Here is a 19,082-nt window from a genome sequence, read left to right on the forward strand (position 1 = left end):
AAAAAAAAAAAAAAAAAGGGATTTTCCTGAAACTCAAGGGAGACTATCATGGGGCATACCTGAGCCTTTAGCAAAAATATGGGCAATAAATTCCTATGTGGGCCGGACTTATTAAAAAAAAGAGTTTTTCAAATGTTTTGCCTGTTTTCGCCATTTTCTAAGTCTTTAGGCGGGAAAATGGGAAAATTCAAAAAAGTGTCTTTACAATGGAGAGGTTGACAATTTGATTTTGCTATAACTCCCCAACCGAACATCGCACATTCAAAAACTTGACATCCACTTGTTTGGTACATTGAGCTGCATCTTTCTATCTAACGTAGTTTTGCGAATGTCATCCATAGGGGGCGCCAAAACCACAAAAAGCAAAGAAAACGCGTTTGGGGCTATAACTCATACACCGAAAGTCTGACAGTCAAAAACCTTATATCCACAGATGCCCACAAGTCAGTTGCATGTTTTGAGATAGGCCACGCCCATTTGCGTATGGGATTTCTTTCCGCTAGATCGCAAAAACTGTGTCAGTCACCAAAACACAGTCCTCCTACAGTTTTTGCCCGATTTGGACCAAACCAAAAGCATTATGCTCTACCGACTCCCACGAGGAAAAGTTGTATAAAGAATTGTTCTACGACCATCGGAAGACCAAACGGTAGCGCTTTAAAGATTTGCACATTAGCTACCTTGTACCAAACTGCTCCTAAATCCAAAACGATTCATCCTATTAACACCAAACTTCACACATGTGTTTGTCCTATGGTTCTCAGGTTGGTCCTACTTTTTTCTTAATTTGCTCCAAAAGGGGGCGCCAAAAACACTCTTGAGCATCTTTCTCTGCCATTTTTTTGCCTTTTGGTCTATAACTCCCAAACCGAACATCCCACATTCAAAAACTTTACATCCCCGGATTCCGTGAAGCGAAGGGCCGGCGCCACGGACGACGACGCCCGATCCCGAGTCGCGTGGGAGGCTTGGCCCCCGTTCACAACTGCTCGCAGTTCTAGTTCTTATTCTTATTATTCTTCTCCACATAAAAGTGGTGCTGCAGCCCAAACCGTAAAGGGTTGGGACATGCCACTTGCAGGGCTCATCCAAGTCCGTACCCCGTACGCAGACAAAAAAATTCAAACATCCCGGCCACTAGGTGGCGCTACAACAAAGGAAAAAGCGTTTTGGGCTATAACTTCCGCACCGAAAGTCCGACAGTCAAAAACTTTATATCCACAGATGCCCACAAGTCAGCTGCATCTTTTGAGATAGGCCACGCCCATTTGCGATAGGATAGATCTTTTTCTACGTCGCAAAAACTGTGTCAGTCACCAAAACATACTCCTCCTACAGTTTTCGCCCGATTTGGACGAAACCAAAAGCATTACGCTCTCCTGACTCCCACGAGCAAAAGTGGGTCAAATAGTTTTTCTACGACCATCGGAAGACCAAACAGTAGCGCTTGAAAGATTCGCAAAAATTCCTTAAAAAAAAAAAAAAAGGGGATTTTCTTGAAACTGAAGGGAAACTATCATGGGGCATACCTGAGCCTATGGAAAAAATATGGGCTAGAAATTTCTATGTGGGCCGGACTTATTAAAAAAAAGAGTTTTTCAATTTTTTGGCCTGTTTTCGCCATTTTCTAAGTCTTTAGGCGGGAAAATGGGAAAATTCAAAAAAGTGTCTTTACAATGGAGAGGATGACAATTTGATTTTGCTATAACTCTCCAACCGAACATCGCACATTCAAAAACTTGACATCCACTTGTTTGGTACATTGAGCTGCATCTTTCTATCTAACGTAGTTTTGCGAATGTCATCCATAGGGGGCGCCAAAACCACAAAAAGCAAAGAAAACGCGTTTGGGGCTATAACTCCCACACCGAACATCCCACATTCAAAAACTTTACATCCCCGGATTCCGTGAAGCGAGGGGCCGGCGCCGCGGACGACGACGCCTGATCCCGAGTCGCGTGGGAGGCTTGGCCCCCGTTCACAACTGCTCGCAGTTCTAGTTAGGGGGCCAAGCCCGAGTAGGGCTGGGACCGTAGGGGGCCAAGCCCGAGTAGGGCTGGGACCGCGTTTTGCAGAGCAACGCGGTTCCCAAGCCCTGCGGGGCAGGGAACCCTATTGTTCTTGTAGGGATTATTATTATTATTATTTTTCCTTACGTAAAAGTGGTGCTGCAGCCCAAACCGTAAAGGGTTGGGACATGCCACTTGCAGGGCTTATCCAGGTCCGTGCCTGGTACGCAGACAAAAAAATTCAGACATGCCAGCCACTAGGTGGCGCTACAACAAAGGAAAAGGCGTTTTGGGCTATAACATCCGCACCGAAAGTCCGACAGTCAAAAACTTTTTATCCACAGATGCCCACAAGTCAGCTGCATCTTTTGAGATAGGCCACGCCCATTTGCGTATATATACATTTTTCGCTACATCGCGAAAACTGTGTCAGTCACCAAAACATACTCCTCCTACAGTTTTCGCCCGATTTGGACGAAACCAAAAGCATTATGCTCTACCGACTCCCACGAGCAAAAGTAAGTCAAATAATTTTTCTACGACCATCGGAAGACCAAACGGTAGCGCTTTAAAGATTTGCGAAAATTCCTTAAAAAAATAAAATAAAGGGATTTTCTTGAAACTCAAGGGACACTATCATGGGGCGTACCTGAGTCTATACAAAAAATATGGGCAAGAAATTCCTTTGTGGGCCGGACTTATTAAAAAAAAGAGTTTTTCAATTTTTTTGCCTGTTTTCGCCATTTCCTAAGTCTTTCGGCGGGAAAATGGGAAAATTCAAAAAACTGTCTTTACAATGGAGAGGTTCACAATTTCATTTTGCTCATAACTCCCCAACCGAACATCGCACATTCAAAAACTTGACATCCACTTGTTTGGTACATTGAGCAACATCTTTCTATCAAACACAGTTTTGCAAATGTCATCCATAGGGGGTGCCAAAACCACAAAAAGCAAAGAAAACGCGTTTGGGGCTATAACTCCCACACCGAACATCGCACATTCAAAGACTTTATATCTCCGGATTCCGTGAAGCGAGGGGCCGGCGCCGCGGACGACGACGCCCGATCCCGAGTCGCGTGGGAGGCTTGGCCCCCGTTCACAACTGCTTGCAGTTCTAGTTAATCTTGATGTATTTCATGCCACTGTAAAGAATGGCCTTGTGTCTAAATTGTGCTATGTACTGTAAATAAACTTTCCTTGCCTTACCTTGCCTCTAAGAAGTCACCACTGCACAAACACATTGTACCTGTATTCATCTTTTCTTATTGTCAATAATGGAATGAGGTGTGCCTTTAACTGCTGCTGCAATTATTAAGACTCACCATTGTAAATATGAGCCCAAGCAACATAGTGCAAATGAATAGCATATTTATACTGCTTCTGTTGTTGTATGTAACAATGAACAATCTTTAAGAATTTAGTAGCATCTAATTCACCTTTAGAAATATTAAAATACCATTACTAGCCACAGTAACCTGCTCTCCCAGTTTACCTTATTGACCTGGAAACTTGCCATGGACTTATTATTCACACACGCGCTGCATTGTAGGCCGGCGCTGCTTTTTGTACTTGTGTTTCTTTGGTGTGTGATCACCGGTCAGGAATGTCGTCCTTCCACTTCCATCCCTCAACATTACGCTCATTACCGCTGACAGTAAGCTGACCTAGTAACTGAGGTGTATTCTGCCTTTTGTTGCCTATTTGTTCTAGGTAACCGGGTCTGCTGCACATGTGTAGTGTAAACAGCAAATTATCTTACAGTGTTTGTTTCCACATCACCTGGCAATACTGGTCCGACTGGCGCTTTGTGGGAAAAATAGCAGCCTTGAGCCACACAACAGGTTGCAGATACAGTCACAGTAAATAATCTACTCCCAACACTGGTTACTATGAAGACTTGTGTTACCACCAAAAATCTAGTCAAAACAAGGGAGTTTTCATATTTGGTTTTTAAAGGGGAAGTTCACGGATTCCACAATACAAGTTCAGTTCTGTTAATTCTTCATTGTAGAATATTGAATAGTTGCGTTAGGGTTTTCAAAGAAGCTTTTTCAAAGTTGATGATGGTTGTTTGTTCGGTTAATCTCAACAAAATCGTCAGAGAAAGGAAGGATCTAATAAAAAAAAATGCCGTTAAACTGTTGGTTCAAATCCGTCTCATGGTCGTTCTCTGCATATCATTCTCCTCTCTGCCCCATTTCCTCTCTGTCTCTCCAAAACGGTCTAATAAAAGGCATTAGCATAAATAGAATATAATAGATAAGTCCACTCACAGCTCCAGGATCAGAATGACCTCGGCCTTGTTCTCAAAGACCTCGTGCAGCGTGATGATGTTTGGATGTTGGATCTCCTTCAGGATGTTGACCTCGCGCTCGATGTCCTCCCTCGTCACCCCGCGCCGGCTCGACTTGCTGCGGCGCTTCTTGATGAACTTTCCGGCGAATTCCACTCCCGTGTTCCTGTGGCGACATCTCCTGACCACCGCAAACTGGCCGCTAGAGAGGGGAGGAGAACAAGAGACTGTCAAATAGTGCCTCTAGCCTTGAAACATTTATACTTTGAATTGTGCCTACGAACACCTATAAAGCTCATTAAAACGTATAGCGCATTTGTGTAATCCATACAAAAGTGGGACTTAAAGCGGATTTGGTTCACTTTGGGACAGAGCCAAGCGCTAGAAGCTTTTTCCTACTGTTTCCAGTCTCTATGTCCAAGCTCACTTACTGCTGTGCTTACCATACACATATGTCTAATCTAACTCTGTAATAATGTATTTCCCCAAGAAGTCAAGCTTGTGTTGATTTCCATAAAAATATGCACACATATGTCAGCATATGAACAGATGAAGGGACCCCAGATGTTAAGAATACATTTTTTTTTTTAACCTTTATTTATACAGGTAAATCCCATTGATACCGAAGACTCTTTTTCAAGGGAGACCTGTTCCCATTCCCACGTTACCATTCACACACACATTCATACACCGATAGCAGGCTAACTATCGAACATTCACACGAGGCAAGGTGGGTGAAGTGTCTTGCCCAAGGACACAACAACCATGACACAAGTGGCAGGGCGGGGATCAAACCTCCTCCAACCCTTTGATCATCAGCCGACCCGCTCTACCAACTGAGCCACAGTCGCCCCATAATTTAGACAAGTGTATTTCAAGATATACAAATAACCTAACGACAGAATCTGATAAGTATTGGAAGAGGACAGTAGACAATACAAGCTGACACAATAGACATTACAGTAGAGACGTGTAACAGAAATCAATTGATGGGATCTAATCAATCTCCTGTGAGGACATTCAAGGACACTCCAGTGTTAATTTCCCACAGGGTTTCACCGCTGTTCACCAATACATTAAAAAACAGACTTCTGTCCGTATCTGTATCAGTTTCATAGTGGTGAACACAGACGTCTGAGCCCAAGACGAGTGTTTGAATGGGGGGTGTGAATGGATTATAAGGCTTTTTAAACTGTTGATCAGAAACTGCTTTAATTAATTAATTAATTAATAACTGGCTGAGGTTGCCTAGAAACACAGCTCAAAAATGGCAATTAATGTTGAATAAAGACTCCATTATGTATCCAGATCCGAAGCAGGGAAACATCAGATCATCCTTTTAGAGTTACTCCAATATCTAAACCCAATTATTCCGTTACATACAGTATGAACAATGGTAATGCATTCTGGGTAAAATCTTGTACCCTTTTTTCTTAACCTTTATTTATACAGGTAAATCCCATTGAGACCGGAGAATCTTTTGCATGGGAGACCTGTTCCCATTTACACGTTACCATTCACACACACAGTCATACATTGATAGCAGGCTGATTATCAACATTCACACGAGGCAAGGTGGGTGAAGTGTCTTGCCCAAGGACACAACAACCATGACACAAGTGGCAGGGCGGGGATCGAACCGCCAACCCTTCGATCATTGGCCGACCCGCTCTACCACCTGAGCCACAGTCGCCCCTCTGTCTGTAATGCACAGAAGACGAGCCAGGCCCTGTCTGCACTGGAAAGAGAGAGTATTTTAACATCCCGACGGACACTACAGACAGAATACATCCTCCCTTTACAGAATAAATCCTCCCTGCCCTCACCCTCAGCGACCCCTCATGATCAGTTTGACAACAGTTCATAAATCATATCCAGACAACGCATCTCTCACTGTCAGCAACACACTGATAAGAATCACAGCTCAGCACACCATCAACACAGCTGACAAACATCCAGGCTGTAAAACTATGCTACACACAAACACTCAACTTGTTTTAGAAGAAAAACAAAAAGACCGATACTGCTCATATAAAATGCATTATTCAAGACGATTAAGTTATTCAAATCATGTCAGTCTTAGAATACTAGTATTTTGCACAGTAAGAACTAAAACTGGGCACAATTTGTTGAGGTATATTCCTTTCATACAAGTAAGTAAAATATAATTTTAACAGCTTACAGCTCTCAGGGGACAAATGAATAATATGAAGAAATCACACCAGTGTGTTCATTCACAGTTTAAACCATACCTGTTCAAAACACCTATTGAAAACATTTAGGACTTTACATGAAGCAGATATGTTCACAATTGTTCCCTCTCTGAGATGGACACAGGTTTAGCAACAATATGTTTATTTCGTCCTATTCCCACATTAGCGATTAGGTGTTCTTTACATGTCCTTCTACACATCGCTGTGTTAACACGCTACAGCAGACAATGTGTAAAAGTTCCCTAGTTAAAGGGAATAAAAGACAGAAAAAAACCTGTGTGTGGGTCCAGCCTGAATTGCACACAGGCACTGTTACTGTCCAAGCAATCCAAATGTGGTCAGTCTGTGTGACATTTTAGCGTGACAAATTACTCCATGTATGAGCAACACAGCAATTGTTATGGAAATTCCTCAAACATGTTGCCAGGCTGCGCTAACTGCAATGAAACAGTGAAACGGTGAAAAGAGTGCCATGAAGCAAGGACACTCTGCTGAGGGCTGTTGACGCCTCCGCCGATTGTGCCTCCTCACGACCCTGGCAATCACGCAGCACTGAGTAGTACCCAACACCCACATAAGGAACAAGGGAGTAGGGGATGAGAGGGATGAGAGGGATGAGAGGAGAGAGACACACACACACATGTCGTTTTTTTATTTTTTATTTCCTCTGCCAGATTTCCAGCAAAGGAAGCTTTTTTGGCACAGACTTCTTCTTACATCTTGGCAAAAAAAAAAAAAAAAATGTCCCCAATAAAGATAGGGAGAGAGAGAGAGCGCGCTGTCATCTTGACTCCCACAGTCCTGCCAACACCAGCGCACAGTTGTCACGAAGCAGTTCAGTAATTTAGCTATATGTTCACTCTCTCTCTCACTCTAATCCTCTCTCTACAATGTGTGTCCCAATGTTCGATGAGTGAACGCAGCAGGATCCAGACTGTAGCGCTGCCAGCTGCAGAGGAGGTTTAAAAAGGGGGGGAAAAGAGGAAAGAAGGAAACAGTAAACTTCCTCTGGGGAAAAACATCACCCTGTTCTCACACTTAACTGTAGTGTGTCCCTTGGGCCAATCGATAGTGTCTGTGCTATGTTTATATGTGGATCGATTTGAAGATCACGTTTAATGCTTAACCTACGCTGACCCTTTAAAGCTTTATTGAAAGTTTGCCTCTCACTCTAGGGCTGCAACAATAAGTCAATGAATCAATTAGCATCTACACATCCATGTATGAACATAGCTGGAAGGAAAGTGATGCAGTGACTGCTTGGGTGTCTGACGTTGATTATAGCTTATTTTTTGCATTCAAATAGATATTAAAAGGAAGTTCTGCTGGTGGAGCTTCTCATTCGGCAGAGCAGAGTCATGGGGCGTTCTGGTGGTGTAGTGGATAGAGCGCGTACCATATTGGCTCTGGCCTTCGTTGCAGTGGTAGCTGGTTCAAATCCGACCCGTGGACCTTTACTGCAGGTCATCCCCCCCCCTCTCTCCATCTCCCATTTCAACTCTGTACTATCTAATAAAGCTTGAAAATGCCAAAAAGTAATCTAAAAAAAAAATAATAATTTAAAGAGCAGAGTCACCGTGAATAAATCCGGACAGTACAACAAAGCTGATATTATAGCGTCCTCCATTTCAGACTTTCTAGTTCTGTTTCCTCAAAAGCCAGCACCGTCGTGATGCTTCAAAAGTAATCAGTGATATGTCATAAATGCTACCAGCTTACTAAGGTTAATTATTTTCCAGGCCTGAGATGCTGGATCAAATCCCAGTTTAATACTCATCGGGTTGACTTCTGTATTTGACCTGACACACTTTATTTCGCAACTGGCTCCACTCAAACACAAAATAAGAAATGACAGGTTGATTTACTTTCTGTTTACCAAAAAGTTGTCCGCCATAGGGGTCAACAGAATTTAACATTTAAAAAGGGAAGTTGGGGCGCCCTTAGCTCAGTTGGTAGGGCGTCCCCCCCCCCCCCCCCCCCGGGCCAGGCCCAGCAGCAGACCCGGGTTCGATTCCCGCCTGCGGTCGTTCTCTGCATGTCACTCACCTCTCTGCCCCATTTCACCTCTGTCTCTCTGCACTATCAATAAAGCATAAAAATGCCCAAAAAATATCTTGAAAAAAAAAAAAGTTATTGGATTCTGACAACTTAAAATGTGTTTGCTGACAATCTGACTGACTAGCTAAGAGGGAGTGATGTCTGTTTAAGGAAGTGACTTGACCAGAGACGGAGCCGGAGACACTGTTAAGAGGAAGAGAGAACTGAGCGCTTTCTCATGCTAATAACAGTCCCACCCCCATTCAGTGTGTGTGTGTGTCTCAGTGTGTGTGCTTTTCAGTGTGTGTGTGTGTGTGTGTGTGTGTGAATGTCTCAGTCTGACTTCGCTCTATTGACGGTCCCATCGAACTGTCAGTCAGGCCTTTGTCATGTGTAGATAGATAGGAATCAAGATTTTATCTGTTTCTTCCAGATAAATTGACAGTTCTGCTTATGACGAACGAACGAACGAACACACACACACACACACACACACACACACACACACACACACACACACACACACACACACACACACACACACACACACACACACACACACACACACACACACACACACACACACACACACACACACACACACACACACACACACACACACACACACACACACACACACACACACACACACACACACACACACACACACACACACACACACACACACGGCTGAAGCCATAATAAACTAATGACTGACCTCTGGACGCTATCATACCTCGAAGGCTAATCTCTTCACGTACAAACGTGCAGCTAGCTGTAAAAGGCAAAGTTTGGTCGCTAAGGTGATGACAATGCTTTTATGGTGAGGATTATGTTTAACCAACAAGTTCAACTTGTCTTGTGTATTTTGCAAAGGCGGCTCCGGATTCGCCCCTCCGCTAGATAAACGGCTATGCAGGTAAACAGAAAGTAAACTGGAAGTGTAACCGCTACACATCAGGACATGAACTAATAACAACTATATACTGTATGTGTTGGCAGCTAATGAATGGAAAAGCCAACAGTTACAAACCAGAACCACAACACATTATACGCTAGCAGTTAGCTGTAACGTCCTTCCAACCGTGTGTGTGCTGTCAAACTTTCCACTGCGGAAAAGAGTTTATCTTGTGAAGCCGTGGGACTTGGTGTGAAAAAACTGTTGAGGACGAGAAAGGAAAATACAACTGATTTCCTGTTCTTGATACTTCACCATCTGTGCAGTTTTGAAGAGACTGTAATTTTTTATTTTTTCATTTAATTATTTTTTAAATTTTACTTCAGTCAGTCACTCTTGCTTGTATTTACTTGATCTACTTTATGAAACAAACACATACTGCACCATATCATCCAAAAAGTTCAATTTAGTCTAATGTTATAATTCACTTAAATTTCCTTGTATACACACACACTAGTATTACTTTTCGTACCTTTGACATGTTTCGATGTCTTAACAATAGCAGGTGACACTTCTGAAGAAGCCTGCAGGAATTTGAGCAGGCCAAACATGTCAAGGTATACGAAAAGTAATACTACTCGTGTATACAAGAACATGTAAGTTAATACATATGCACCATGACACGTCTGGATTGAAGGGAAAGGAACTTGTATAAACAGCCAAAAGCAATTGTGTAACGTAAGCCTGTTGGACTCCAATATTCAGCTCACTGGAAAAAGTCCTGTGCACAATAAACAAATCATTGCAGACAGCCAGACACTTGAACATATTCTGTGTGATATTTTATAAGGGCTCTTATGCTGCATGACAATATGTGAAGCCTTGAGCATTCAAATTCAGGCCAACTCAACCCTATTCACACACCAACCCCCAAAATCCACTCAATCTATAACAATACATCGAGAAGTTCACTGTTCAATGCAACCATAGAACGCTATCAGATAAGGGTTGTGTGAATTGCCAAGGTCATGTCCTGCATGTTTGAATGCATAAACTAAGTGGATTTCTATGTTTCTCAACTTCATACTACTAGAGGGAAAATCATTATCTATTTTCTTTAATATTATTTTTTGGCATTTTCAAGCTTTATTAGGTAGTACAGAGTTGAAATGGGGGGGAGAGGAGAGAGAGAGAGAGAGAGAGAGAGATGACCTGCAGTAAAGATCCACGGGTCGAAGCTACGTAATGGCTATACTGATATACTCCACTTTGGAAATTTGAATTTACTTTATTACATGGACTATTCTGTTAAAGCATGTGTTAGGTGTCAGGTTGGGCGTGCGATGACATAGACCTCAGCGAAGCATAGCAGCGGCTGTGGAGGATTGCCTCATGATGGGAGGAGGAGGTTGCATGGGAGGCACATCTGTAACGGTTGGGTAACACACAGGGAAGATTAAGCAACACCACTGCTTAGACTTCAGACTATTATATGTTAAAGTTTAGTTCGTAATATAGTCAAGGTTTCTGAAAAGCAGGGCAGGGAGAATAGAGGAAAAATCAAGGTAAGAAATAGGACCTATTATGTTACAATTTAGCCTGTACAAACAATGTGTAATATCAATTGAGCAAGACACTTCAAATGCCCTCAACTGAATAAAGTAAAGAAACAATCGGCATGGGATAGGTTCCAATAAACCATTCATGCGTGGATGCTAACAGGTAACAATAACATCGCTACTAAATGCTCCAGAATAACCTGTTTAGAGTGATAGCATCAATAGCCTGTGGGAATAAAACTCAACTTTTTAATGTTATTTCCAAAGCTCTCCCACTGTACCCACACGGAGAAGGGAAGGCAATCCCACCCACTGTTAACAACAGCAGCTGCACACACACACACACACACACACACACACACACACACACACACACACACACACACACACACACACACACACACACACACACACACACACACACACACACACACACACACACACACACACACACACACACACACACACACACACACACACACACACACACACACACACACACACACACACACACACACACACACACACACACACACACACACACACACACACACACACAAACAAGGGGAAAATGGCAACGGTTCAACTGCGCTCTCCTCCCTGTGTGAGGTAGTGGAGGGAAACTGAAGACCAACGCTGACTTGAAAACCAAACACCCCTTTCCGTTTTATGGTGTCTCCTCTCTTTCTCTTTCCCAGAGCTGAGATTTAGTATTCTAGATTATAAAGAGCAAAAGTGAAATGAGTTAAGGCGGGACACTACAGGGGAATAGGGTCACATGTTCACTTGTATCATGAAGCTATGCCAGTTGATTAGTCCTTTTTAGAAATACATATCTCATTTCTACCTAAGTATACATACATTTGCATCTCTTAACAAACCCAAAATCTAGATATTAATGCCAGTGTTAAATGCCAGAGTTAAAATCTTGCATGCAGAGAACGCCCTTGGCTGGATTCGAACCCGGGTCCACAGTGACGAGGACTTACATTTTTTGGACCGTTTAATTATGCTATTACGAAAGAAGAAACCTTAAATGTAGTTTATTCCCCCAGTAAGATAAACCCCTTCTGTTTACATACTGGTGAAATCCCTGTTATCCTCCAGGGATGTTAAAGAGGGAAACACTGACTTGTACAAAGAATGCTGCTGAATAAGCTCAAGGAGGATGGGGCAGAAATAATGATAAGAGGAGAAAAAAAAACCTTATCCTGAGAATCACTGACAAACAGGCAGGTTGGCTGTTTTTCAAAAGCAGCTATCCCCCCCTATCTCACTCCGCACGCACGCACACACGCACGCACGCACGCACGCACGCACGCACGCACACACACCCCCCTGTGCAGTGCAAAACCCCAGATAGTCTGCTGAAGGATCAAATTGCTTGGTTGCCTTTGTTGTGCCTAGAGAACAGGCAAGGCTTCCCACTTCTGGCCTACTTGTTTCTCCGGCTTGTTTGTGTCTGTCAAAGAGGGCCTGGGTGTGTGACAATGCCTGAGCTTGCAGAGCTTTGCATTACCCAACAACACTGCTGTCTGGAGAGTGTTTATCTGTGGAAAGATACTGCGGCGGGTGAAAACGTTCATTGCCTCAAGCTTCTCTTAACCCCCTTGATACAGCAGATATATGTGAGACAGTTCAGTTCACTACTCCACTTTCATCACAGTGATACCTCTGGTAGACCTGCCTCCTGTTGAATGTACACACATGGAAGATCAGTTGCGTATACAAAGTACAAAGTAACTGACAAAGGCGTCTTAAAACAGACCTGCCCCCAGTCAATTTACATGAAAACAGCCACACAGCAGCCCGGAGAAGACCATTAGTGCATCGGAGCAGACACAGCTAATTTGATTTGATGTCTTTTAAAAGACTTGCTTCAAAGCTAAAGCTGTAGATATAATACCTTTGATTATAAAGCACATACAGTATGCTGGAAACACCTTTATGGACTTCTTCACAGTGCAGATGTTGAATCCAGTCCCTTTGGGCAACAAGAGCTACTTAATATGTAACGTAATGAAGACACAATATTTTTGATAAATGATTATACTCGTTAAGGAGATTGTTCAAGCATTGAGTGGACTTGCATCTTCTGTTTGTCTTATATGACAGCGAACTAACATTATCTTTATGTTTCTGGACCGGTGGTCAAACAAAACGTTTGTTGCCTTCACCTTTACTTAAACTTTTGATGAACAGACCAAAGATGGACTGATAAACTAAGAAAAAAATGACCGGAGGAAGTCATTGTTAGTTGCAGCCCTGACATATTGTATTTGTGAATTGGAAATATATCTGTAGCAGCACAGTCTGGAAAAGATATGATTAAATATTTCTCTCAGAAACACAAACGATTTTGCACTTTGGTTGTGTTAGAAAATAACAGTTGCTTTAACATTGTATAGTTAAGTCTGCGAGCACTTTTATAAAAAGCATCAAATAAGACAGCTAGAAAGTTCACAGTGAGAGTCTTGTGTCCACTCAGGGAAGAGGACTGACCACTGTACACTAGTGAGCTGTCATAGCAGAGCAGCCTGGATGAGTGTCTGGCTGTTAGTTGGATGTTGTTGCTGCTGTTGCAGATAGCCTGTCTGGCCTTGTCAAGCCGAGGCAGCGCTGGAATGAACAATGTGCACAGTAATGAGCAGAAAGGCCTTGTAAACAGCAGTGTGTGAGTGGGCAGGGTGAGGAAGACATTCAATGCTAACAAGCACACAACACTGACTGCACAAAACAACAGAACACGGTGTAAGGTGCAGTGTTCAAAAGAGTCTGGGCCGAAGGAGCAACTGTGGGTGTTTTCTTACAGTGATACTTATATAGTTTAACAGAGTAAATAGGGAATTCAGACATATTTAACTGGAAGGACACTGGCCAATCAAGATTGCACTGTCTGAAAGTGACTTAATGGTCAAGAACATTTTTTAGTGGTATGATTCCCTGCAAATAACAATGAATTGTGTAAAAAAAAAACTGTTAATCAGATTTAAATGGCTATGTCATGCACATAAGGTCAAGAAGCATATGAACAATACCCAGAATAAGATGGCACCTACTACCTACTGTTGTTACATAAGTTAGTTATCTCTATAACAGCTTGAGAGGGATTTCCATTCAAGGTCATAATACGGTTAATCAATATGTTTTTACAGTGGCTTATCGTTCCCTTCAATACGCTCAAGTGTTGAGGAAGTATTGGTACAGCTGATTATGACACATCAAGTAGATAATAAGAAAAGTGTAAAGGATGCCTCCCAGGTAACTGTTTGGTTGGAGACACATAGCGACAACCGCTCAACCCGAGTCTAGACATTATGACGTATTAATCCTTTAATCCAAAAGGCGTACAATAACTTTATACATTTTCTTCAGACCTGTCAGTGTCTTGTTTTTTTTTTTTTTAACTCTGTGCTATTTTGAATTCAGCCGATCCACAAGAGCCAATTAACACTATTTGATCAAAGCAGAAGTGTATAAGAAAAGTGCATTCCTTATGCATTCGTGACGCACATTTCTTTTTGGAACTTTAGAAGTAGACGGAGGGGTGTTTTGAAAAGGCAGCTTCCTCCGTGAGAAAGAGGTGATAACTAGCTCAGACTAAAGCTCAAGTTGGCAACGCAGGGTGTCTGGCAGGCACAGCTTGGGCTGACAGCAGCTGAAGATGACACACACACACACTTTTCGCACGCACACATACACACACACACACACACACGTACAGATACTTTTCACACACACACACACACACGTACAGATACTTTTCACACACACACACACACACACACACACACCTGCCAAGAAAATCTGTATTATTTTCTCTTTTCCCTGCTGGAGAGCTGATTTCAGCAAAAGCTGCAGTTGGCTTTAGGATCTCAGAGGCAGACAAAATCTCCTTGATATCTTTATGCATCTCCTGAGTCCTGATACCAAAATGTATGCACCTGATGTTTTACAGATAAAAGCATTTCACACACTCTCACACACACACACACACACACACACACACACACACACACACACACACACACACACACACACACACACACACACACACACACACACACACACACACACACACACACACACACACACACACACACACACACACACACACACACACACACACACACACACACACACACACACACAACAACAACAACAACAACAACAAAGCCCTCTCTTTGGATCCTAGATGTAAATCATTTACAACAGAATAATCTAATATGTAAGTACCTCTTAGGTAGACTGCACTGGCCAAGCAAAGTCTGATATCGACCCATGTAATCTTTAGCCTCAATCCCACTATAATCCATCTATACATTACAGCCTGTTAAATACAGCCTACACTCATGTGGGTGGTGAGTATAATGCCATGTATATCATGGCATGTTAATACCACCCCTCCCACACATCCCAAAAAAAGATCCCTCACAATGTAAACAGATCAAATAAAAAGACCCATTTACATCAGATTCTCCGTGCCACCATTTCTGAAAAGAATGGTTCAGACCACATCGTTTTCCTTGCAGCATCTTCTTCTGAGCTTTAAGTAGCTCTCCTCTACGGTTATAGGAGCCGCCTACCAAACCAGAAACATCACACCAGTGAATACTTGAATTGATTTTTAATTCAAACCAATTTGAGAAACCCTGCTAGCAACTACAACACCACGCAGCTGTCATTTCACTGATTAGAGCCGACTCATTGACTCTTTTAAGAAATACATAAAGTACAACAACAATGTATTGTAATGAACTGCTGACAGTCAATCCTAAATCATCTCATTTCCAGAAACAAAACCTACATGGTGTGAACACATACAGGCAGAGGCTTAAAACATGATAGATAATAAGAGTTCATTGAATCATAAAATGTCATTTGTCTGTTTCTGATCGAGAAGATTCATTCGTCTGACTTTGCCGAAAAATATGGACACGAAAGCAAACAAAATATCACAATACACGTCCAAAATGTAAAAGCCTTTTTAATGGTCCTCATATTTGATTCATCCAACAATACTAAACACCGTCCTTGTGCTACGGCGATGAGTAGGGAGCAGTCTACTATTATGTGAATCATCTCCCCTCCACTACGCTGAGAGCTACAGCGTGTGTGTGTGTGTGTGTGTGTGTGTGTGTGTGTGTGTGTATGTGTCTGTGTGTGTCTGTGTGTGTGTGTCTGTGTGTGTGTGTCTGTGTGTGTGTGTGTGTGTGCTACAGCTATTGATTGGCCCTGTGCACTACTACGGTGAAATAGGAGAGGGTGCTGAAAAGATGAAAAGTGTTAAGCACAATAGCAGGCAGGCCAACAGAGCTCCACAAAGACGCGTATGCACACACATCGCACATCACACACACACACAAAAATTTAAGCTTGTAAAGCCCTTCAAACACTGCATCATGTGTATGTTTGATAGGTTTCTCAAAAAACTCTACAATCAATTGAAATAAAATACAATTACAGAATATTGACAAAATCTAAATGAAAGTATTAGCATTTTTTCCCATTGTCTTGACCTATCAATGCGTATTTTTTTTTGCATCCAAACGTGGTTATCCCTATGATCATAATCTCAGAAAATACCTAATCTAACACTGCTGCCTCACATCTGCCCGTTACATCTGCTCTACGGTTTGACATACTTTCTGCAGACGGCGGTGTTCTGAGAAGAATTGGATGCCGCTAAATACAAATCTAGGTTTCAGGTTGGATAATGCCGCCGTCTGATAAAAGGCATGTGATCTGGCATGTGAGTCTTGCGTTGTGACAAAGCAGCTTCTATGCAGCATGTTGATAGGCTGATGTCATCAGCCATCACTATGTTGGCCTTGTAGGGAGAGGTCAAGTGTGCCAGGCTTTTCATAACTCTCAAACTGACTCAATAAGCGGGGCGCCCCTAAGCTCAGTTGGTAGGGCACCCCCCCCCCCCTCCCCGGGCCGGGCCCAGCAGCAGACCCGGGTTCGATTCCCACCCGCGGTCGTTCTCTGCATGTCACTCCCCTCTCTGCCCCATTTCACCTCTGTCTCTCTGCACTATCAATAAAGCATAAAAATACCCAAAAATATCTTTAAAAAAAACTGACTCAATAAGCACGGTATAACCATGAATAAGTGTCCATAATATACATTATACATTTGATCGTAACGATTACAACATTCTGCAATGGTCAAAATCGTAGTTTTATCATAACATTACTCCCAAATGTAAGTTTAAGTGGAATGAACTGGGAGATAGAGAGCAAGGACAGCACTATACGTAACCTCTCTTTCAACTGCCTGCACTGCGTTTATTAAACTTTTTTCAGGCTCGAGTGCTCGAAATGTGCCCACTGCCCACTCACACAGCACTTCAACAACAGCCAGTGTGTGTCAGCAAATCAATACGTGTGTTCCAAAGAAAATAAGTGGCCTCACTTCTGCTTACTGGAAAAGAACATTTTCATAAGGACATACAATTGTTAAGGCTGTGATGAAATGAAGTGTGAGCACACAAATTTGAATGAAAAGTATGAATACTAAATATACTGTATACTACAACTTGAACTAAAATCCTGGTCTCGAAAAGTATATACATTTTTTTTTATTTTTAAGTAACAAAATTCAACTTAAATGTATTTCTGTACTCCCCCTCAATATAGCACTTAAGACACTGATGCCAGAAAGTCCATTAGTTTGTTGTCTTTTCACTTTGCAGGTACATAGACTGTATATCAAGGTATTGACCTTGACTCACTAAGTTTCAATACTTCTAGAAGACGCACACACACAAACTCTTTGAATGGAAAACACAGCAGCTGCCAGGTTTTTCCAATCGATTTGTTGATGATCTTGAGGTTAAAACAGGACCGCTAATAGTTCTGGAAGACAATCCAAGAAGGAAAAAACAACAGCATGAAACCTTGGCTGGGCTGTGCAGTAGTGCATTTGGCTTTGTAAATCAGAGATTAATATTTCATGGTGATAGAACTCGTCTTTGCCGCATCGCTGCCAAATTGCCCTGGCACTTAGGCGAGGAAAAGGAGTGAGAGAGCAGAAAATAGCAGTAAATCAGAAATAAAATTGTTACCAGTTATTCCCTGATGGTCTTACTAACTTCCACTAAAATTCATCGCAAAAGGTTTTTAACTTTGATATCTGGTCCCTTCTTGTTTTTTATTCAAATTCCAAAGCAGCTACAATTTTACAAAACACATGAGAGGTTATGCCTATTTTTCAACCACCAATCTAGAAATGAAAAGAAAGAAACTAACAATTTCAAGATTCAAGTTTTTTAATTCCATGTTGGTGTGAGACACTTGGTCAGTGCAATTCCAGTCGAGCTTCTCTAGTTAATTAAATCTTGTTTAGCTCATGGGGGATGAATAAAGTCCCAGGGCGCTCTGTGTGAGCACCATCCGTTGCCAGTGACCGAATTCACCGCAAACAGTATGTTAGTCCAGAACTGGAGATGATACAGCTCGGAGCATTTCGTCTACATTTTTTCACGTCCTTATTGAGTGATTCTGTGCTAAAGAAAATGCTAAGTGTAAATGACAGAGCAGATAAAAACCAGAACAGAAATAAAAAAAAAAGAGAAAGAAATATTAATTAGTTATAACTTCTTAATTGTGAGGATTTTCTTTGTCAAAAAAAGCTGCAAATGCAAAGATGACTTCTAGTGTAATTTTACATATTCTTATAAAGCCAATAGAAGGAATCTTTAGCCAGCTAAGGCACTAACATGCCAGTCCTGTCCTGTGCACTTCCACCAATGACAGATACAGATAAGTCAAAAGCATGTTTCCTTTGCAGCAGGGCAGCATCCACAGGCTGTAGGGCTCTTTACTGTCTGATATGATTCAGTGTGAAGTCTCCCTGGTGAGGCCAAAGCTTTTCATTAGCGATGGAGCGCAGTGTGGGAGGGCGGTGAGGAGTGCTCCCTGCCCACTCAGCTGTAGTGTGGGCCACAAACCGCTCCGGCAGAACAACATTATGCAACAACCGCCGCCGCCGCCACCACCATCATGCTATTGTGTACAGCGGAAGGGTTACCACAGCAACAGGATTCAGACACTGAGGCAGAGGAAC

General features: G+C 42.3%; 1 protein-coding gene across 2 annotated transcripts in view; it reads right to left on the reverse strand.

The window, feature by feature from the left end:
• dapk1 (death-associated protein kinase 1) overlaps positions 1-19,082 on the reverse strand; it is a 79,676-nt gene that overhangs the window by 46,268 nt on the left and 14,326 nt on the right. For both annotated transcript variants that reach the window (XM_080038397.1, XM_080038398.1), the window contains exon 3: positions 4,286-4,507. In XM_080038397.1, the coding sequence (XP_079894523.1) occupies positions 4,286-4,507 (222 nt within the window). The remainder of the gene's footprint in view (positions 1-4,285; positions 4,508-19,082) is intronic.

The sequence above is a fragment of the Ammodytes marinus genome, assembly GCF_949987685.1.
Source record: "Ammodytes marinus genome assembly, chromosome: 2".
NCBI classification, from domain to species: Eukaryota; Metazoa; Chordata; class Actinopteri; order Uranoscopiformes; family Ammodytidae; genus Ammodytes; species Ammodytes marinus.